General features: G+C 40.0%; 1 protein-coding gene across 1 annotated transcript; it reads right to left on the bottom strand.

Annotated features, from left to right (window-relative positions):
• Window positions 1-1,237: 1,237 nt before the first annotated feature.
• On the bottom strand, window positions 1,238-10,933 carry LOC131722939 (tyrosine-protein phosphatase non-receptor type substrate 1-like). Its single transcript, XM_059016108.1, has 5 exons — window positions 10,594-10,933; window positions 9,424-9,729; window positions 7,683-7,784; window positions 2,963-3,000; window positions 1,238-2,178 (listed from the first exon to the last, which is right to left on the bottom strand). Exons 1-5 carry the CDS (start codon window positions 10,931-10,933, stop codon window positions 1,912-1,914), a joined length of 1,053 nt encoding a protein of 350 aa, XP_058872091.1. The 3' UTR covers window positions 1,238-1,911.
• Window positions 10,934-24,122: the final 13,189 nt, after the last annotated feature.

The following is a 24,122-nucleotide window of genomic DNA, read 5'->3' on the forward strand; positions in this document are numbered from 1 at the left end:
TTCGGGTGTATTCTCCAGCTCAACACAATGTTCCCGTCTCTGGCTCAAAAAATGCCTCGATCAGCCTGGAGCGGGTTCTTTTAAGCTGTGGCTGGAGCCTTAATTAATTATCAATAAAACTATTACCTTGTTGAGGCTCCAGCCACATTCTCACAGGTTTTAATTAAAAACAAACAATAAAACACAGCTTTTTTGCCTTCATAAATAAAAATATATAAAAATACAAATAATAATAATACAGGGGCGGGGTGTACCCCGTCACAGATATACACTAACGCCCCCTGTTTTAATAAGCTATCATTATCATGTGCATTATCTGTGTTTCATAGCTACATTTCAAATCAGTAATAAAAGTGCACTGTGACACATAAAAAGTATTCAGTGATAATAATAATAATAATAATAATTGCAAGCAATAAGAACATAAAACAACTTCACAATGGTGTTAGAAACCCTTAGAAGCTGTATTGTTAATGTTTAAAACCTTTAGTCTGCATTCTGTTGAACTGTTCAAATGACTTTAAGGTTTCGAGGTTTTTCATCTGAGAGCAGACTGTGGTTAAACAGGGTCAGCAGCATGACAAGCGAACAGAAGATAAAGATGATGGCACTCATTGTAACGGTATTTGAAAACAATGATTTGTATTTTTTCTTAATATAGGAAATAACATTTTCAATTAGGAGTAGCATTTTTGTCAGGGTCGTCAACCACACCATAAAACACTTAAGTAACTTTCTCTTGGGTTTCTTCATACTTAATTATAAAACAGTCAATTTTGGCAAATTTAGAAATACTAAAAGAAAGTTAAATTAATCATAAACCTCTTCAATTTTTTTTTTTTTTTACATGTTTGTTGTTTGTAAACTTGGTGTGCTCAAGACAAAGAAATGTATATGGCTTTTAATTAAAAATATATATTAATGAAAGGGAAATGAAATGAACAAAAATCAAGAATGGTGTGACTTTCCTTTGACTTTTAAAAATATTAAAAATGTTATTTTAGACAATATTTTAAAGAAATACCATGAAACAAAACGTGTCCATTGTTACAACATCACAACACTGCAATATAAGAAATGTATACTTGTTAAGTGTATAAATATAGGTTAATCTCAGAGGACAAAGAAAAGGTTTTTAAAAAAATGTACACAAAAAGTTTAAAAATTAAAAAATATTTTATTTTCAGGAAGTTTTGGGCAAAAGCCCTTCTTCAACTGTTTAAAAAGAAAAGTAGACACAGTGCAGTAAACTTGTTTTTCAAGAATTGTAATTATACAAAAATTCTGTGGATGGTGTCATGATTATTAGAATAGAATGTTCATTCTATACCCAGAGGTTCCAAAGTTCCCAGTTTGAAGATAAATTCTTGTTCCTTTTTTTTCCGAGCAACATTTGTTCCATAGCACTGATTGATCACACAGACTGTGATGTCTTCTAAAATCGCTCTTACACTAGACCCCTGTTCAAACATCTAAAAATCTGAGTTACACCCGTCTAAAGTCCTTAGTCGTCTTTGAAAATCTACCCCTATATGTCTATCTCAATTGTATGGGGCTGCTTTGCTTTTGCAATACAGTTATTATACACTTTTGCCATTGTTTTATTTATTGTTTTGCTATTGTTTACAGTCAGTTATAAGGGATATAGTCTGTCTGCCTTTTCAGGTCTGTTTGTCTTTCTATGCCTGTGCCTGTCTGCCTGTCTGTCTGTCGATATGTTTGTCTCATTGATTGTATGGGGCTGCTTTGCTTTTGCAATGCAGTTATTATACATTTGTGCCATTGTGTTTTTTTTGCTATTGCTATTTGACTGTGTAATAGTTATGGATGTATGTTAGGGTCTGTTTGTCACTCAAGTGTACAGAGTGCATTCTAATGCAGCCCTGACTGTGTAATAGTTATGGATGTATGTTAGGGTCTGTTTGCCGCTGAAGCGTACACAGTGCATTGCTGGTCCTCCTCATTAGCAGTCCTCCTGGGAATGCTGTGCAGATCGAGGGAGGCGTACTGGAGACTGTCTTCACTCGCTGCAGCGGCTCCTTCCCTCCCCCTCACAGCCGAATACACCGCCTGCTTCCCATCCTCCAGGGCTGTTCTCTTCATTCTCCGCTGCTTCCGCTGCTTCTGCTGTTTCCTGTGCCTGTGCGTGACTGAGGCGTAGTGCAGCCCACCGTCCTCCTGCAATCACAAATATATTACAGTGAAGGCTTTCTGAAACATGATCTCCCCTCTCATTAGCCATCACCATGACTGATTAACATACATGGTCATACAAATAATTAGTTAGCTGTATCTATTGCAGTTTTACACAATTTGGTTTGCAATTGAATTGAGGTCTTACACTGCTAGTGATATATTTGGGGTGTGCTGAGTTCTTGGATCGATTATGGAATAATACACTATTACTCTTTACTTGTTCATTAAATCAATCAGCTCCTGGAGGCAATTGGGCAGTGAGGTCTGTCACTCAAGTCAAGAGATAGAAAGACAATATGAGAAAAGAGGAGGGACTAACTTCACAGATAGATTGCAAAGCATTGAAGTATTGTCAGATAACTTCATGAATGAAAATCAGTGTCACTGTGTATTTCCAGTAACGTTATCCCAGTACAACCTGAGAATGAGTATGACGTCTCCGTGTCGGGGTAGCGGGTCCTCTAAAACAATCTTTTTTCATGAAATTGCTTTATAATCTGTCCTTGTTAAAATGTAGGCATGTACTACCAGTAACAAAATATGTATACAGGACCTAGAGCTCTATTACCATGTAACGTATAGAACATAACTATAGAGAAACACTCACACAATGAAGACAGAAAGAAAAAAACAAATATGCAGAAATGTAGGTAGTGTAACGAGGGACAATAGCCAAAAAAATCTGTAATTCTGCTGTGGATTTACTGTACCAGATTGACATGAATGTGTGCCAACATGTTAGGATATTTGATTCAACATCTCTTACCTCTTTACCCATCTCTTTATCACCACAGGAAGCAGGATCTGCAAAAAGGTAGCAAATTTGATGTTCAAAGGGATATTACACAGCTTTTAAAGGGCACGGAAAAAACAAACATCACAAAGAATCCCACTGACAGCATATCGACAGCACCCTGTCGTCAAGCCAAATAACAAATTGGGTTGAAGTTAGATTAGCAGCGATCTTTTACCAATGTTGTTAACACTAGAGGTGTTCTGATATAGTCAGCGCCGCCTAATTGGGATGTCTGCTTAAATGGGACACAACTCTGGGAGACGGTTCTTCCCAATGTCATTTCATTGGGACACCACTTCATTTAATTGGGATCCAGTACTTTCAAATGATGAGCGGAGATCACTTTTCAGAGGAAGACACAGTGCAGTGAGTGCGTGATTACACTGTGACCTGCGTAAATTGTGTAAACCACGCTGAACTCTTGAAGAAGGAGGAGTCTCCTGTGGTTTCTTAGAACATAAGATGACATAAGAAAGTTTACAAACTAGAGGAGGCCATTCAGCCCATTTTGCTCGTTTGGTTGTTAGTAGCTTATTGATCCCAGAATCTCATCAAGCAGCTTCTTGAAGGATCCCAGGGTGTCAGCTTCAACAACATTACTGGGGAGTTGGTTCCAGACCCTCACAATTCTCTGTGTAAAAAAAGTGCCTCCTATTTTCTGTTCTGAATGCCCCTTTATCTAATCTCCATTTTTGACCCCTGGTCCTTGTTTCTTTTTTCAGGTCAAAAAAGTCCCCTGGGTCGACATTGTCTATACCTTTTAGGATTTTGAATGCTTGAATCAGATCACCGCGTAGTCTTCTTTGTTCAAGACTGAATAGATTCAGTTATTTTAGCCTGTCTGCATACGACATGCCTTTTAAACCCGGGATAATTCTGGTTGCTCTTCTTTGCACTCTTTCTAGAGCAGCAATATCCTTTTTGTAACGAGGTGACCAGAACTGAACACAATATTCTAGGTGAGATTTACTAATGCATTGTAAAGTTTTAACATTACTTCCCTTGATTTAAATTCAACACTTCTCACAATATATCTGAGCATCTTGTTGGCCTTTTTATAGCTTCCCCACATTGTCTAGATGAAGACATTTCTGAGTCAACATAAACTCCTAGATTGTTTTCGTAGATTCCTTCTTCAATTTCAGTATCTCGCATATGATATTTATAATGCACATCGTTGGAAAAACATTTTGGAATTGGTTTTAGCCCCCTTAGCAATGTTGATTTATATCTCTCTCTTGGCCTTTCTAACTTCCTTTTTGACTTGTGTTTGCAGTTCCAAGTATTCTTTCTGTGTACTTTGTTTTTGGGCCCTTTTAAACGCTTCAGTTTGTTTAGGAATAAAAACATTGACTGGTATTTTAAATGATGTATTTACATTTAATCATAATGTGATGTGATTTCATTATTTTTCTAAGCATTAAGAAAAATAAAGTGTGACTAATGTCATCTCAAGTGCCTCTTGTTTAATTGGGACAGCCACTTATTGGTAATAGTTTTCCTTTTCCCTAGGTGGCGCCCACTGTACTCGTACTCCTAATGACCTTTACAAAGTATTTATCAGCATGTATTAAATACATCCATTCATTAATGTGACAAGCTGAGTACCAATCAATGGCAATTAGCTTCCACATTCAGTAAATTGACAGTTGTTTTTGTTTTGAAATCAACACATTAATGAATAGATTTATTTAATACCTGCCGATAAATACTTGTTAAAGGAAATCACATTACCATGCTGGTGTAATGTATACAAATTGCATTTACACTTAGCTGAGCCAATACATGAGCTAATACATAAATCCATGCAGAAGCTGCATGTGCATTATAAATATCAGATGGGAGATACTGAAATTGAAGAAGGAATCTATGAAAAATATCTAGGAGTTTATGTTGACTCAGAAATGTCTTCATTTAGACCAGCGGTTCTCAAACTTTGGGCTGTGCCCCCCTTCCTCTTGTCTGTGGTAGCTAAGACCCCCCCCCTCCTCAACACGCACACAGACACGTACATATATTGGTAAAAAGAAAATCCATCATGCCTGTGGCTTCTCTGTATGTCACTGCTGTTTTTTTTTGCACAAACCAGCCACCGATCCATCATAATAAGAACTTAACACTGCAAATTACAGTTATAATTACAAAATTTGACATGCCTGGAGGTGTCAGCAGATTTGTTTTAAGTTAATATATACAGTATAACGGGACATTTTGGCTGGTATTAAATTTGGCGGATTTATACTTTGGGGGATTTTTTTCACTGCACGTTCACAAAAAAAGTCACAGTTTTGCATTTATACTTTTATAATTCCAAAAACATTTAAATAAATGTTTACTAAATTATGTCTGCTAAAACAGTATTATTTACAGTAATGTCGTTATAGCTTCTACAATGTAACTGCAGCAACTTGGAGAACAACAAAGAAGGCCTTCTGAGACACGGGGGAGGGGCGGAGCCAGCAACACAACGCAGAAACAAACAGCGTGTGAGGCGACAGCGTGGGAGAAGTACAGTCGTGGACAAGTACATCACAGTTAGAAGCAGTTGAAAGCAGGTTGACAGCTGCAGAAGCTAAACTGAACTTCCCAAAAAAATAAATAAATAAATAAAAATAAAACATGGTCTTCAAGCCAGTAATCTGTGGCAACTGCATGATCTGGTAAATCCGAGAAAACCCAACAGAGCTCAACCAAGTGTGTGTAAAGTGTTGCACGATCCAGGACTTGCTTCAACGAGTAAGTCTGTTAGAAATGGAGCTGGAGGAAATGAGACAGCAACAGGAGCTGACACACCCACAATTCATGGAAGTCTGCACCCCTAGCAGACTGAAAGCCACCAGGGAGATGGAAGAGAGTCGAAACAGCTGGGTTCAGATAGGCAGAAGCAGGGAAAAAAGGGTCTGGAACTAACTCCCCAGTAATGTTGTTGAAGCTGACACCCTGGGATCCTTCAAGAAGCTGCTTGATGAGATTCTGGGATCAATAAGCTATTAACAACCAAACGAGCAAGATGGGCTGAATGGCCCCCTCTTGTTTGTAAACTTTCTTATGTTCTTATGTTCTTAATCAGTTACAGTATGTATCATTCTTATATGGCCCTTCATTTTACGAACCAGTAAACTTTTATGATAACCATTTGCTGTCTCTCAGTTTTAAAACTATGGTTCACAACATAACACAGTGGAACGATCACAGTACTACCATGCAGTAATTGTAGGGCAGTATTGGCACGTGTGAAATCTTTAACAATAAAGCAGAAACGAAAATGCTTTTACTTGCTTCGAAATTATTTCAAAGTAGTTAATAGACTAGTAATCACTGACAAAATCAACTCAGTTTTATACGGTGCAAAACGTTTCAACGTTTTGTTTTGTTTCTGGACTTTGTGATACCTGCACGATGCCTGCATTAATAGTCGTATCTACAACGTATCGACAATAACAATCAACCATTTTGTTACAGACTTTCAACAAGTCTGACAAACAATTTTGGCTGTTACTTAATTAAACCCTTCAAAAAAAAAGAACACAAAAATGCTTAATATAAAAAAGAACACAGTCCTACGAGTAGGCAGTTTATACTGCCTCTGGGCTTCTGATCGCATCATCAATTCCACATTTTTTAAATCCATTGATGAAAATGTCCGGTCTACTTTTAATGTTTTCAAGCGAATTGACCAGCGCTTCTTTAATCTGTTCTGTATACCAGTCTGACAGAGGGCGGGATCAGTATGAGTACTCTATAGCATGCAACCCTCTTATTGGTGGAAGTATTATTGGTGATCCAATCTAAATAGCTAATAAAGCCCAAATAAAGTATCCACCCTTTATACGGTATAGCCTAGGTTAAGATGTGCGCTGTAATTTAACATTTTTTTTAAAAACAAAAAAAACCCTGAACCTTCTCCTGCCCCCCCCAAGATACAGTCTGCGGCCCCCTAGGGGGGGGCGCGCCCCCCCAGTTTGAGAACCGCTGATCTAGACTATGTGGGGAAGCTATAAAAAAGGCCAACAACATAGTCGGATATATAGTGAAAAGTGTTGAATTTAAATTAAGGGAAGTAATGTTAAAATTTTACAATGCATTAGTAAGACCTCATCTAGAATATTGTGTTCTGTTCTGGTCACCTCGCTACAAAAAGGATATTGCTGCTCTAGAAAGAATGCAAAGAAGAGCAACCAGAATTATTCTGGGTTTAAAAGGCATGTCATATGCAAACAGGCTTAAAGAATTGAATCTATTCAGTCTTGAACAAAGAAGACTATGCGGCAATTTGATTCAAGCATTCAAAATTCTAAAAGGTATTAACAATGTCGACCCAAGGGACTTTTTCAACCTGAAAAAAGAAACAAGGACCAGGGGTCACAAATGGAGATTAGATAAAGGGGCATTCAGAACAGAAAATAGGAGACACGTTTTTACACAGAGAATTGTGAGGGTCTGGAACCAACTCCCCAGTGATGTTGTTGAAGCCGAAACCCGAGATCCTCCAAGAAGCTGCTTGATGAGATTTTGGGATCAATAAGCTACTAACAACCAAACAAGCAAGATGGGCTGAATGGCCTCCTCTCGTTTGTAAACTTTCATAAGTTCTTTACAGGGATTAGAAATGTGTGGCAGTAGTGGATGTGGTCAGAAGTGTGAAACCTGTGCTGCTGAAGTTCTATATGACTATAGATGTGCTCTTTACCTGCAGCCTGACGATTCCTCAGAGCCTTCATCAGGAGATACACGCAGCACGGAAGGAGTAGGGCAGGTAAGAGGAGGGTGTAGAGATACTGATTGAACATGACTGCAAAACAATATTTTCATGGGATATCAGACACACTATCTTCATGGGATATCAGTGACACAATATCTTCATGAGATATGAGTGACACTGTATCTTCATGGATATCAGACACTATATCTTCATGGATATCAGACACTATATCTTCATGGGATATCAGACACAATATCTTCATGAGATATGAGTGACACTATATCTTCATGGATATCAGACACTATATCTTCATGGGATATCAGACACAATATCTTCATGAGATATGAGTGACACTATATCTTCATGGATATCAGACACTATATCTTCATGTGATATCAGACACAATATCTTCATGGATATTAGACACAGTATCTTCATATGATGTCTCTCTCTCTCTCTTGCTTGCAGAGCTGTGAGGGAATGCTCTCATAGGTCTGGTTGCCTGCCTGCAGGCACTATGTCTAACTGTTGTCAGCGCTATTGACTGTATTGATTGTAGTCAGCACTATTGACTGTAGTCAGTGCTATTGACTGTATTGATTGTAGTCATCACTATTGACTGTAGTCAGTGCTATTGACTGTATTGATTGTAGTCAGCACTATTGACTGTAGTCAGTGCTATTGACTGTATTGATTGTAGTCAGCACTATTGACTGTAGTCAGTGCTATTGACTGTATTGATTGTAGTCATCACTATTGACTGTAGTCAGTGCTATTGACTGTATTGATTGTAGTCAGTGCTGTTGACTGTAGTCAGTGCTATTGACTGTATTGATTGTAGTCAGCACTATTGACTGTAGTCAGTGCTATTGACTGTATTGATTGTAGTCAGCACTATTGACTGTAGTCAGTGCTATTGACTGTATTGATTGTAGTCAGTGCCATTGACTAGTCAGTGCTATTGACTGTATTGATTGTAGTCAGCACTATTGACTGTAGTCAGTGCTATTGACTGTATTGATTGTAGTCAGTGCTGTTGACTGTAGTCAGCGCTATTGACTGTATTGACTGTAGTCAGTGCTATTGACTGTAGTCAGTGCTATTTACTGTATTGACTGCAGTCAGTGCTATTGACTGTAGTCAGTGCTATTGACTGTAGTCAGTGCTATTTACTGTATTGACTGCAGTCAGTGCTATTGACTGTAGTCAGTGCTATTGACTGTAGTCAGTGCTATTTACTGTATTGACTGCAGTCAGTGCTATTTACTGTAGTCAGTGCTATTGACTGTAGCCAGTGCTACAGGGCAGCAGTGTGGAGTAGTGGTTAGGGCTCTGGACTCTTGACCGGAATGTCGTGGTTTCAATCACTGGTAGAGGACACTGCTGCTGTACTCTTGAGCAAGGTACTTTACCTAGATTGCTCCAGTAGAAACCCAACTGTACAAATGGGTATTTGTATGTAAAAATAATGTGATATCTTGTAACAATTGTAAGTCGTCCTGGATAAGGGCGTCTGCTAAGAAATAAATAATTATAATAATAATATTGACTGTAGCCAGTGCTATTGACTGTAGTCAGTGCTATTGACTGTGGCCAGTGCTATTAACTGTAGCCAGTGCTATTAACTGTAGCCAGCGCTGTTGTTCCTCAGTTTCTTGAGCACTGAATTCAAGTATTGTAATGTAATGGAAATGCAAAGAAATCTATCTAAATTAAAAGCAATTCATACTTGTTTTTTTGTTGATGGGTTTTCTCATTCCTTTCCTGCTGGGCTGTGCCAGAGAGGAGTGGTTGAGTACACAGCTGATCTCAGTTCCCGGGCTCCACAGTGCCTCATTAACCTGCATGCTGGTGCTGGTGCTGTAGCTGCCATCCTGGTTTACTGTGGGGGGTCCCTGCTGTGTGGAGGAGGGGAGTCCAGGAGGGGAGGAATCCCAGGATAGGGTCACATCTCGAGGGTAGAACCCAACAGCACTACAGCTCAGGATCAGCAGACCGCTGCTCTCATTGACAGAGCCCACTGTGAGCTGGACCTCTATATTAGAAACACATATTGTTTACTCAATGAGAGATCAGAAATGTTAAATGAAACTCTAAAATCAGTACATGTTGCCAATCAAAACATACAATCATTTTACATGACAAACACTGACAGTATTTTAGGTACAAGGCATCTTTATACTTTCTTTCTAGGATACACTTACAGTGTATCCTAACATGGGAGTTATCATTTACGACCATTTACAACCTTGTGATAATCCTGCCCATAAACTCCTTTTCTACCAGGAAGAGAGACTCAAAGACAAGAAAGCTGCAGTGAAGTGCTAGTGCGCACGATTAATATGAAATAATAACACAAACAAACAAAACACAGGAACAAAACAACAGCGGCACGGTGGCAAAAACAAAAATGTAAACAAAACAAGACAGACACGTCAAATACCGTGTGGTTTAAGGCTGAGCTGCCACTTTCATGTAAACACAGCACAACACTCACCTTAACAGCAACTATACCCCCTGAACACCAGCATACACTCAACCCTCACCTTCTCCAACATTAACTCTCACATTAACACCGTGATCACCCTGTTCATACACCTGTGGCTGGAGCCCAATTAATCATTAATCATTTATTCAATTTATGGCTCCAGCCACATTCCCACGTGTTTTGACAGGGAAGAATTTAACCCCGTCCCGCCACCCAATATTCCCTACACACACACACACACACCTGTGCGTCATTAGGGCTTTCACCCTGCCACAGGGTGTCTCATTCTATGATACAAAATCTGTTTCATAGACAACAACTTGAATGAGGAGTATTCCTAAATAATCCTTCCATGCCCAACATAGCGAAGATGATGTTCTGGTATTTTTCAGTTTGAGCAATGTGTCTTACCTCCTCTCCTGATGAACTCCCTCAGTGGCTGCGCCAGAGAGGAGTGGTTGAGTACACAGCTGATCTCAGTCCCCGGGCTCCACAGTGTCTCATTAACCTGCAGGCTGGTGCTGGTGCTGTAGCTGCCGTCCTGGTTTACTGTGGGGGGTCCCTGCTGTGTGGAGGAGGGGAGTCCAGGAGAGGAGGAATCCCAGGATAGGGTCACATCTCGAGGGTAGAACCCAACAGCACTGCAGCTCAGGATCAGCACACCTGCTCTGTCCACCGATACAACAGATCTAAGGTCTAATTTGGGGATCGCTTTTACTAGAGGATGTGAAAGAAAGAGAAGTACATTCATATTTAGTATACTGTCGGGAATCTTCATTAACCAATGTGGTAGATGGCCCCAAAACATTTGAATTGAAAGTTTATCTAAAAAGCAGCATTGAAAAGCCAAACAAATCTGTAATTGAAAGATACGAGGTCATTGTTGGTGATTTACTATGTCTGAATGGTAAGTGTCATTGAGGATCCTTCCAGACATGGTCACTTGCAACATAATAATGGGTTCTGTTCTTAATTAGCATTACAGCTTTTTTTCTTCTTTTTTTGTATTTAATTTAGTGTGTTGAATTGTAATCCCCCCCCCCCATTTTTTTCCAGTTTGGAATGCCCAATTGCTTTTCTCCTCACTGCAGCAATTCCCCACATGGCTCAGGAGACCCGAAGGTTCAGTGGTTGTCCTCCAATCCCACCACCAAGCCAGCTTCCTTTTTCACACAGTAACTCGAAAGTGGATGTCAGCAAGCTACTGACCTCTGGAGGACAAAGGCCAACCTCCCTAACCCATGGGAGCACCTGGGCCAATGCGACGCTCCCTTCAGAGTCCCCAGCAAACACCAGCTTACTTCGCACAGCAAAGACACAAGCGCTGTGCGACTCACCCTGCGCACCACACTGCTGCACTTCTACCAGGTGAGCCACTCGGGGACCCCAACATTATAACATTGTGAAAAGTGTCATGTTGTTTTTGTTTTTCACATTTCAATGTTGCTGTCAGTACTCTTGCTCACACTACACTTCCTGTGTTACAGATAATAGGAAGCTGTGGAGCATCAGGGGAGACCCTTCTCCCTGTAACACAGGACTTCATGGGAAGAGTTCTTCCATCAGTGTCCTGGGGAGGGTAGCTGCATTAATAACTATGACACATTTAACAATGCGTTTCATGAATAAATAAGACACACATTGAGCACAGCAGAGCACAGCTACTGAGTCTGCTGGTTTTCTTGTTTCTTTGTTTTTTTAAACCATGTTTTAAAGTGTCTGTACCTTTCACTTCTACTTGTGTGCTCCTCTTCTCTAATAACAGTGGTGGGTCTGCAAGGCACAAAACTGAGCAGCTATACTGCCCGTGGTCAGAAGGAGTCACGTTGGCAATGATGAGAGAGCTGGAAAGGTGACTGTCGATGATAGAGATCCGATGGTTAATGACCTTTACTGTGTTATTTAATTGTGTTTCATTGTGACTCCAAAAAAACAACCCACCCTTGTGACAACCCATCCCTTTCCCAATGCTGCAGGTGAATTGAGCCGTCTGCCCCAGCAGAATGGAGAGAGATTGAGGAGACAGGAGGATTTCAATCGCTGAACTCACTGTGACACCTGGGGAGAGACCAAGACATGCCATTAGGAAGGGAGGGAGGGGGAGGTGGAAAGATAAAATGAGAGGGCATGCTTTTTAAAATGTTTGGTAAGTGTGATAAGTGATTCCAGAAAAGAAGTTAAGAATAGTACATACTGTACTGGACATATTGTTGCAAATATTAGTAAATGGTATTTATCAGATTATTAGCCTTTTTTAGACACTTCATTGGCCTGTGGAAAAGACTGATTGCATGACGCATAGAGGCTAGTGGACTCTCGGATTCAGTAATTGTGTATTAAAGGATTCTATTTTATTATACACAGAAACATATTAAATGGTCTTTGTTATAAAATTACTATTTCTGCTTATACAATTACTTGATATTCAATCTGTGTACTTACTGAGAATTGACAAAGAGCTGAGTTTATAAGAAATGTCTTGCATCACTGTGCCCGTGTGACACATACACTCAGCTCTGATAATCGCTCATAGCTGTACCTGCATCACTGTGTCAGTGTCACACATACACTCAGCTCTGATAATCGCTCATAGCTGTACCTGCATCACTGTGCCTGTGTGACACATACACTCAGCTCTGATAATCGCTCATAGCTGTACCTGCATCACTGTGCCCGTGTGTCACATACACTCAGCTCTGATAATCGCTCATAGCTGTACCTGCATCACTGTGCCCGTGTGACACATACACTCAGCTCTGATAATCGCTCATAGCTGTACCTGCATCACTGTGTCAGTGTCACACATACACTCAGCTCTGATAATCGCTCATAGCTGTACCTGCATCACTGTGCCCGTGTGACACATACACTCAGCTCTGATAATCGCTCATAGCTGTACCTGCATCACTGTGCCCGTGTGTCACATACACTCAGCTCTGATAATCGCTCATAACTGTACCTGCATCACTGTGCCCGTGTGACACATACACTCAGCTCTGATAATCGCTCATAGCTGTACCTGCATCACTGTGCCCGTGTGACACATACACTCAGCTCTGATAATCGCTCATAACTGTACCTGCATCACTGTGCCCGTGTGACACATACACTCAGCTCTGATAATCGCTCATAGCTGTACCTGCATCACTGTGCCCGTGTGACACATACACTCAGCTCTGATAATCGCTCATAACTGTACCTGCATCACTGTGTCAGTGTCACATACACTCAGCTCTGATAATCGCTCATAGCTTTACCTGCATCACTGTGCCCGTGTGACACATACACTCAGCTCTGATAATCGCTCATAGCTGTACCTGCATCACTGTGCCTGTGTGACACATACACTCAGCTCTGATAATCGCTCATAGCTGTACCTGCATCACTGTGCCCGTGTGACACATACACTCAGCTCTGATAATCGCTCATAGCTGTACCTGCATCACTGTGCCCGTGTGTCACATACACTCAGCTCTGATAATCGCTCATAACTGTACCTGCATCACTGTGCCCGTGTGACACATACACTCAGCTCTGATAATCGCTCATAACTGTACCTGCATCACTGTGCCCGTGTGACACATACACTCAGCTCTGATAATCGCTCATAGCTGTACCTCTATGTGTATCACATACACTCAGCTCTGATAATTAGCTGTTTGGCGGAGTTCTTACAGGCTGAGTTATTTGTTTTAAAGCGTTTTGATTTTTTGTTAAAATGATGGTTTCCTTTGCACCCATTTACAATTGCTAAGTGAATATTACGTACTGTAGGATGAAAATATCATGCTTGAATAATGTAGTAATTTAAATGCAGTGGTTAATGTTTACCCAAATTACAACTGAAAGTACTAATTATTCCAAGACTGTGTTACATTGCACTCATCCAAAAATGTACCCCCCACGGTCTCAAATGTATTTATTTTTTTAATGGTTCACAAACTTGATCTGTATGATTCTGACATATGTTGTTTCTTTACCCCTCCCTCACTGTATTTACTTCAAACTGTCTATAATATATATTTCCAAACATAAAACCCCACCACCACACAAAGATGGGTACCTTTTTATTTATCTAGAGGTGAGAGGAAAGGCACACAACAATAAACAACAATATGATTATATTATATAGTATCACACTAGTGCAACTTGCAAGTTGTCATTTTAATAAACATTTTAATATACATTTGAGGTACTTCAAGATACCAATATTGTTTCACAAAGCTCCTCATGCATGCTATTATAAAAAGACACACAATTCTGTTCCATACACACAAACACACTGCGTGAATGCATACATGTTTTTTTTTTTCCTGCATTATTTCATAGCCTTTCCTGTGCATGACTGGGACAGAGATCGAATGATTCTTGGTGTTAGATCCCTCCCAACCTGTGAGGGCGCTATGTAATGGGAACAGAGTACCCTGGACTATGGCATGACAATTTATTCCTTGGGTTAAGTGGAAGTCGGCCATCTTGAAAAGGGGCATCCGCGGATTGGAGCAGAGGATGTACTCGTTAACCTAGGTTATGGGGGAGGGTATATAGGGGTCGTAGTGTAAGTGATCTGTTCCTTTGTAAATGGTTAGAGCAAACCTAGAAGGAAAGAAACTGGTGAGATCCAAACCATGAGTGTTGTCATTTGTTTGTCTGTCAAAGTAAAAACTGTTTGTTTGTTATTTTAGACTACTAAACATGATCAGGTGCTGTCGCTATTCAGCCAGCATCAAACCCGGACACCAGCACTTCCCTTTGTTCACAGAGAACTGTATTTGCACCATGAGCACTAATATCACTCACTGTCATCTGTGTTTGTTTTGTGTTTCATGTGGGTGAAATAAAACTGGACTTTTTGGTTGAGGGTCAATCCCAGGGATTACAAAAACAAAATGATGCTGTATCACATGCTGCTGTATCACTTTTACAACATTATTATTTACAGGTGTTCACCATAAGGCTCTGGACATTGAAACCTCAATAAACACCCTTGCACCTAAAAATCATTGTCTGTCTGGTTTATTCTGCACTGCTGCATTGCATTCACCTGTGTTCACTCACCACTTTGCCACAATGACCTACATCCAATTCCATTGTTTCTCTTAAACTGTCTGGCTTCAATTGAAACCTGGGGCTTCATGCATCTCTAACCACTGTGGAATTAAGAAATAAAATACCCTAAAATGATATTCATCCAAGATTGTAATTCACTGTTGTGAATTCAATGGAATTACGGCTATGGCCAAAAGTTTTGCATCACCCTATTGAATGAACTAATTTAACTTCAAAAAGTCGATTGAAACCTGCTGAATAATGTTATGTTAACATATTGAATTACATACAGCTTTGTAGTTTTCCATATACTTAACGAAAAGCTGACAAAAAATAAAAAATCCAACCATGAAATACAGTACTACTATTATGGCTTCCCGTAGACATTTACGGTATAATTTTATAGTTTCTTTGATTACATGATTTTTTAAAATGATGTCTCAATCCTAAAATTCACAGTGATGCTAAACTTTTGGCCATAGCTGTAGTGTCTAAATGTAAGGGTGCACATCACCCACTATATTATTAATAGCACACCATTAATAACATCAGTGTATTAAATACAGCAGTGTGGAGTAGTGGTTAGGGCTCTGAACTCTTGACCGGAGGGTTGTGGGTTCAATCCCCAGTGGGGGACACTGCTGTTGTACCCTTGAGCAAGGTACTTTACCTAGATTGCTCCAGTAAAAACCCAACTGTATAAATGGGTAATTGTATGTAAAATAATGTGATATCTGTATAATGTGAAATAATATATAATGTGATATCTTGTAACAATTGTAAGTCGCCCTGGATAAGGGCGTCTGCTAAGAAATAAATAATAATAATAATAATAATTGTAAATCCAGACTTACTCAGTAAGCAGAGCGTCACCCAGTGTGCCCTCATGTTCAGTGTGCAGCTCTCAGTTGATTGTGACTTTCCTGTGCATTGCACAGTGCTGTGTTCTGAGGGAAGGTTCACTGTCCTGCCCCTTCCTCTTGCTCACACCACACTAATACAATGACTGTTCGTTATTTTAAATGGGGCTGGTGGCTGAGTACCAGTTAGAGAGACTGTTCAGAAAAGCATCAGGACAAATCATTTGAGCTGATTAGCCCAAAACACTTAACACTGTATTAGCAAAACGGGCCTACCAAGAGAAAGTCCTTGGTGTTGTAATAGACTCAATGACATCAGGAGCCAGTATTACAACCATATTCTTTTACTATCACATTGTTTTCACATATCCATTTTATTTCATGGTAGCAAATGCGTAACCAGAGATGTAATCCCCTTCCTTATGTGTTTCCTTATGCAGAGTTGAAAAGCTGGAAAATAAATCTTTAAGACTGCACATAGAATACTGCGCATTCCAAAAATTAGACAGTTTTTCTAAGTGACATGCACTTACATGAATTAATAAGAAATAATGACTAGTTTACAATTTGTAATTTTTAAACCTGGCAGCATTTCCTGCGGTTTCACTGTACTGTGAGCCTTGCCACAAAAAGCTTGCCACTTCAATTCCAATGCATTAGTCCATCACAACCGCAGCATAATGTATTGAAACTCAAAAGCATGTTGAAAATAGGAAATGGGAGCAGCTCACTGTGGCAAAGCTACAGACCTTGTCTTCGGTTTCAGCTTTGTGGTCAGAAATGAAACAAGGATGTTACCTGTGTTGGATACAAGGTTGCTAGACCATCATCTCAACCTACATTGTTTTATTTAAGATTAACCAGAAAGTCCTTATCAACTGTATTTCCAAGAATAATACTTGCCCCAGAACAGATAGGAAATCAGAAACCTCAGAACTTTCATTGGCCAATCAGGAAGCTCTCAATAGAAACAAACTGCACATTACAGTGTGCCCTGCCCTGGGGGAAGAATCCTGGCCTCTTCCTGTTCTCCACACCACTATTAATATGATTGGCTGGTATTTTAAATGCTGCTACTTGTGGCCAAGTATCAGTTAGAAACAGTTTTCAATGTGAGGCACAAAGCCATACTGATACATTTTTACAACACTAACAACTTTTTGGACACTTTTTGTATCAGAGAATTAACAAAAATCACAAAACCAACAAAAAGAAAATGTTCTAAAATTACTGTTATAGAACCCAGGGCTAAACATTTGCAAAGGCACCATTATAGAGATCTCAATGGGCTCTATTCTAAACAATGACCGATCTAATAAATACCACCATCAGTTAATTGGTCTGACTTTTTCCATGCTATAGCATGTTGGAGGTGCAATAACACCAATAACAGACTAGGGGGCGTTAGTGCTGTTTTGAACAAGCTCAACACAGACTGAAATATTTCAGCAACCCAGCCAAACAGTGCCATGGACTAAACATGAAAAAATACCCCTCTACTGCTAATCCCACCCACAAGAGCCTATCTGAAGTGCTGTGCCTGTGTGTTATGCTCAAAGATGATCTCTTCTTTTAATTGCTGCACAGTATATGTAGCAGGTAGGAACCTTTGTTACTGGACACGTATATTCCAGGGGACACTGGTTTCCAGTGGCTCCTGACACAGCCGTCTGGGGAAGGGGTTCTACACTATGGTGTGCCATTTGTGCCAAAACTATTCATCAATTAATTTGTCAATTCATCAATGAATTAATCAACTTGTCAATTAATTAATCAATTTGTGCATACATTCATAAATTGATTCATCAATTTCTGCAGCAATTCATAAATTAATTTGTCATTTCATCCATACGAAAGTCTTGACGGGCTTCTGGGTGAATCGATTGCTCCACAATTGACCTGCGAATTAATTAATTGAAAGGTGAATTGCCAACTGTCAATCTCACACTGTACCAAAAGGCTTAACCATTTCTAGCCATTGCAGCAGGTACTAAAATTGCAACCAATGAGAATTTAGTCTCAAGCAAAACTGCTTCAGCCAATAACCTTACAGTTTACTTGAAAATGCATTTCCAGCACCTCAGACCAGCAAAAAAAACAAAACACAAAAAAACCTTTTAACTTTGGTGGTGTATACTGAAGCCCTGAACCGTAGATGGAAAAAACCCCCAAAAGACCCCAATCCATCTCGTACACAGAACAGCTGCAACTACTACCTTTAAACCACAGACATAAAACTACGATGATTCTACAAAGCTGTTAACTGCATAGTGTAAATAGATATACTAATATTTTTCTCAATAGAGTAACGTATAGTATTATATTCACGATATTGATTATAATTGAGGAATACATATGGGCTTGTGTAGAACAGTGCAAAACAGTAAAGTTATTCATTTTGATTCACGGATGAGATTGTGGGAAGTTTTATCTGCTTCTGTCATAGTGGCACTAATATTTAATTTAATAGAGTCCCGATTAAAATAGCTTCATTAGGGTTTTCTCTTAATTAACACACATTTGTATAGGCCTTTGTATTGCTGTGTTACCACGATTACTGGTATCTATAATATAGTCTTGCCAGTTAACAGCTTTGTAGTATCGTTTTGTGGGATAGTTTTGTTTTTGGTGTTTTAAAGGCAGTAGTTGCAGCTGTGTTGTGTGCGTACGAGAAGGTATTCTGTGTTTTGGGGTTTTTTGTCATCTGCGGTTCAGGGCTTCAGTGACACCATCGAAGTAAAACATTTTTTTTTTTTTGCTGGTGGCTGAGGTGATTGAAATGCCTTTTGTAGACCACACCACTTATCTACCCCTCTGATCTCACTCATCTACCCCTCTGATCTCACTCTACACACTGATCTACCCCTCTGATCTCACTGATCACACTGATCTACCCCTCTGATCGCACTCTATACACCGATCTACCCCTCTGATCTCACTCTGATCACACTGATCTACCCCTCTGATCTCACTCTACATACTGATCTACCCCTCTGATCTCACTGATCACACTGATCTACCCCTCTGATCTCACTCTGATCACACTGATCTACCCCTCTGATCTCACTCTACATAATGATCTACCCCTCTGATCTCACTGATCACACTGATCTACCCCTCTGATCTCACTGATCACACTGATCTACCCCTCTGATCTCACTCAACACACTGATCTACCCCTCTGATCTCACTCTACACACTGATATACCCCTCTGATCTCACTCTACACACTGATCTACCCCTCTGATCTCACTGATCACACTGATCTACCCCTCTGATCTCACTGATCACACTGATCTACCCCTCTGATCTCACTCTACACACTGATCTACCCCTCTGATCTCACTCTACACACTGATCTACCCCTCTGATCTCACTCTACACACTGATCTACCCCTCTGATCTCACTCTACACACTGATCTACCTCTCTGATCTCACTCAACACACTGATCTACCCCTCTGATCACACTTAACATACTGATCTACCCCTCTGATCTCACTCAACACACTGATCTACCCCTCTGATCTCACTGTTCCACTGATCTACCCCTCTGATCTCACTCTATACACCGATCTACCCCTCTGATCTCACTGATCACACTGATCTACCCCTCTGATCTCACTGATCACACTGATCTACCCCTCTGATCTCACTGATCACACTGATCTACCCCTCTGATCTCACTCTATACACCGATCTACCCCTCTGATCTCACTCTATACACTGATCTACCCCTCTGATCTCACTCAACACACTGATCTACCCCTCTGATCTCACTGATCTACCCCTCTGATCTCACTCTACACACTGATTTACATCACCAGCCATATCCTGCCACCCCCTGGACTGATGCATTCTGCAAGCTTCTTATTATTATAATACTGCTTTTTTTATTCATTTATTGTAATTCTACCATATTTGCTTTATTTATTGTATTTGTCACTTACTGCATAGTAAAACTGTAAGTCACCTTACACTTCTGCTGTATGAATAATAATAATAATAATAATAATAATAATAATAATAATAATAATAATAATAATAATAATAATATCTAAATCCGTCAAGATCTTTCCATATATATGTATATATATATAATGAGTTTTTTTTTCATCTGTAATTCAGGGCTTTGGTATGTTTTGAGTGGGTACTATTGCAGGCAGTTAATATATTCTTAAAAGCAATAAGGGCAGCAGTGTGGAGTAGTGGTTAGGGCTCTGGACTCCTAACCAGAGGGGCGTGGGTTCAATCCCCAGTGAGGGACACTGCTGTTGTACCCTTGAGCAAGGTACTTTACAGGTGATATCTGTATAATGTGAAATAATGTATAATGTGATATCTTGTAACAATTGTAAGTTGCCCTGGATAAGGGTGTCTGCTAAGAAATAAATAATAATAATAATAATAATAATAATAAATTAAGGGGCCTCCAAAAACTGTAGGGGATAAAGAGATACCTTCGATTGTCAAGATCTCAGTGGGACCTCTACAATAAACAGTGTCCTATTATAGTGTACAAACCCGTTTTTAATATCGCTCTCTGAAAACGATGGCGGATTTACACGTTACAACAAGCCAAAAATAGACCACATTCCAGACTGTTCAAAGTTCATAAATCGTGTTTGTTCAACATGAGCGAATGATTCAATACTGGGAATCTCTTCTTAGAAAGATGGCATTTATTAAGCATGCAACAAAATAAGTTTGAAAATCACACAAAACAGTTACACAATTAATGTCACATTAAAAGCATTACAATGAGAACTAAGGTTTAAAACAACAATTTATTAAAGAAATATTAGTACATACTGACACAACAACAAGGGGTCACACAATACCTGAATAGATATTTAAGAGTATTGTTACCTAGCCTGGAAAGCAGTCACTTTCAGCGTTCTGTTACCTTGTGTTTCTCCGAGTGTCAGGGCCCCCAACCTTGATGGATAAATACTGTGAGCCGAGGGCTCCAGGTGCAGTCTTGTAGTTTCTTTGAATCTGAGTGAGCAGGGGTCAGAGGAGTGGGTAGGGCTCAGCGGTCAGGGCATAGCGCAGGGGCATAGCACAGGGAGCATAGCACAGGGGCAAGGAACTAATGTTTACAATCGGCTTTTATCCTTTTCAAACAAATAGATTATTTGAATTTCCTGCTGCATGTTCCGGTTGGCTATTTTGTAGCTGAATGGGCTTGAAACCTTGATTGATCGCTCCACCCCCTTTCCTCTGTCTGATTAGTTCATTATCATAATCTGGAAAGGGGAAACTTTTAAAACGTGCATAACTTTTGCTAAATAATTCTGATTTTATTCTGAATTCCCATTATTTTTACCATAAGAAATTTCTTAGACACAAAATATGTCGGGTTGCGACTTTGGTTAGACATTGCAAACAGTTTAATTCTCTAAGGGATTTATTACCTGGGTTACGCTATACTTGTTAGGCAATTTAAAAATAAAAACGCTTGCATCTTGTACTCATAGTGGTATTAAATCAATTAAATGTGATATTTGTCTTAAAAATTTAAGTGGTCATTTTTCTCTCTTTCAGACTTTCTCTCACTAGACTGGGTATCAGGCTTGTCGTTTAGCGGTCTTTGGTTTGTGTTGATCAGGGTCTTCAAGAACTTGTGATCATGGCAACTCAAGGTTAACTGTCCATGGGCAGCTGGTGTGAGGTGTTGTGGTGGCTAGTCCTTCACATTTACCCAGTGGTTCTTAACAGGGGGGGAGCGAAACAATAGGGGGGGAGCGAAGCAATCCAAAGGGGGGGGGGGGCGTGAGAAGCATGCAAAAGAAAGAAAAGAAAAACGTTTTATATATATATATATATATATATATATATATATATACACATACATACTGTGTATATATATATATATATATATATATATATAGAAAGACTATTAAAAATAATTTAAATTGATGTAAGGCAAGGCAGGGTAAGATAAACAATGCGTGACTGTGGAAGGGTGATGGGCAATCACTGACACACATGGGAGACAGAAGGTTTATTTGCAACACTGCACTGGTGCCCAATTTTATTATTTTCTTTTTTGTCTGGCTTTATTTTCTCTTTAGCCTGCAGAGGGTGCCGATGTCTGTGGCCTGAATACCGACACCGGTAGTCAGGTCCAAAGTAATACCAATACAGATAGTCCAATGTTTCGCACTCACAAGTGCTCAAAAGAATAACGAAAACAAAAGGCAAACGAAAAAGGGAAAATAAAACACAGTAATAAAACTACAAAATAAAGGTGCTGCACTCGGCAGCGTTCCCCCGACCGTCGCTATCCGCACGGCCCGGGTCTCCGTCCTATGCTCACCCGTTCCTTCAACCTGCTTGTACTGTTCGGGGTTCTGCCCAAGTTTTTCTCCGCTACAAAAAATTCCTTTTCTTTTGTTCTTTTAAATTAATTTGTTGTTGTGTTCGTTCTTCTCCGGCCGTGCTCGATCCGGGAGCTAAGCTTCCGCCAGCTGACTCGTTTCGTCTTAGAGGGGCAGGCCAAGGGAACAACAGAGCGTTATCTTATAGGGTCAGCAATCCCCCAAGGCCTGCCTTTCAGCCACTCAGAGAGAGGGGAAGCCAACACACCCTCTTCCCCACCTCTCCGTGTCATCGCCATGACTGACAGACAGATCTACGAGGCTGCTGCCCCCTTCCTGTAGTACCACACATGCGCCAGACAGTCAGCACAGATCTCCCCTATTACAGTGATTCAGACGTGAAAAATATTTATATATATTTTGAGCGTGTGGGTGCACACAGACGAAGCAGACAGTAGTTTCCAATATAATCCAAGTTTGTTTATTAAATTTCACAAAAGGAAAAGAAATAAACTTACTTGCTTACTTCACAAAAGAAAATACAATCCTGGTTGCGAGATGAAATATAAAGAAAAAAAAAAGTTCAAATGGGATTTGTATAACAAAAAAAATAAATAACAACAATGTAAACTAACTGGATAGTTAACCACATCCAGTTGAAGTAATTGGTTCCTGGGTTTTACCAGGTCATTTGTTGGCTTCAGCCTGTCCCCCAGCCTGTGAAAACCAGCGGCATCTCTTTCCCCGTTGCTGTATTCCCTTCCAACAGTGCCGGCCCAGGAAAGAAGATCGCAGTTGCAAAGGCAGTTTTAGCTTCTCTTTTGTATTCCCGTTCAATCTTGGTTGTAGATAAGCTCACGCTGCTAACTGGTTGGAAGGATCATCTAGGAATTAGACGGTTACAGGCTACAGGTGAGGGCCAATTAAGGCTAATGAGAATTCACCATGGTACAACCTTGATCCCCTACCTAACTACACCTGCAGCTTGTTTACCCGTTAACTCCTTGACGTCATGGCAGGCAAGTACGTTGATCACAGGTCTATCATTGTGTCATCTTCAACACCTGTGGGCTCATTCCTAGCCCGTCATGAATGTTTCCTGCTGGTGAACCTGTGAGCTGGCTCACAATATACAGTATCTATCTATCTATCTATCTATCTATCTATCTATAGAGCAGACAATTCCGAAAAACATGGCAAATTGTCAGGTAAGGCCGCCACTGCACACCCGACCCTTATTCTGACAAGGCTTTCCAGCACACACTGCTTAACTGATACAGTAGGTGGGTTCATTTCAGACAACAAGTGTAGTCACCAGTGGATAAAATAAAAGAATGCATTTAACAATTTATTTTCAATTTTACTGATGGCAGTCTGAGGCCCAAGTTTATAAATGTGTGTGTTCAGTACGGCAGCACTCATTGTCAAAATAACGACCTATTTTATAAGACCAATTAGCTAAAGCAGGCGATTCCGCAATCAACCAATTTAAATACCCCTCACTGCAATTAGCGGTGGAGAATTACACACCTCTCACAATAAATAACAGGTTTGGGTCAACCCTGCATGTGTAGGCTACACATTCCAAAAGAAAATGAATGGCACACAAAGACCTCAGCCTGGTACTAGCCATGGTGATGAGGATGCTCGGAAGTGAAAACTGAAATTTACCAATATGGAAGTGGAGATTTTGGTACAAGCAGTACTTG

This window comes from Acipenser ruthenus, chromosome 52 (genome assembly GCF_902713425.1).
Source record: "Acipenser ruthenus chromosome 52, fAciRut3.2 maternal haplotype, whole genome shotgun sequence".
Classification (NCBI taxonomy): domain Eukaryota; kingdom Metazoa; phylum Chordata; class Actinopteri; order Acipenseriformes; family Acipenseridae; genus Acipenser; species Acipenser ruthenus.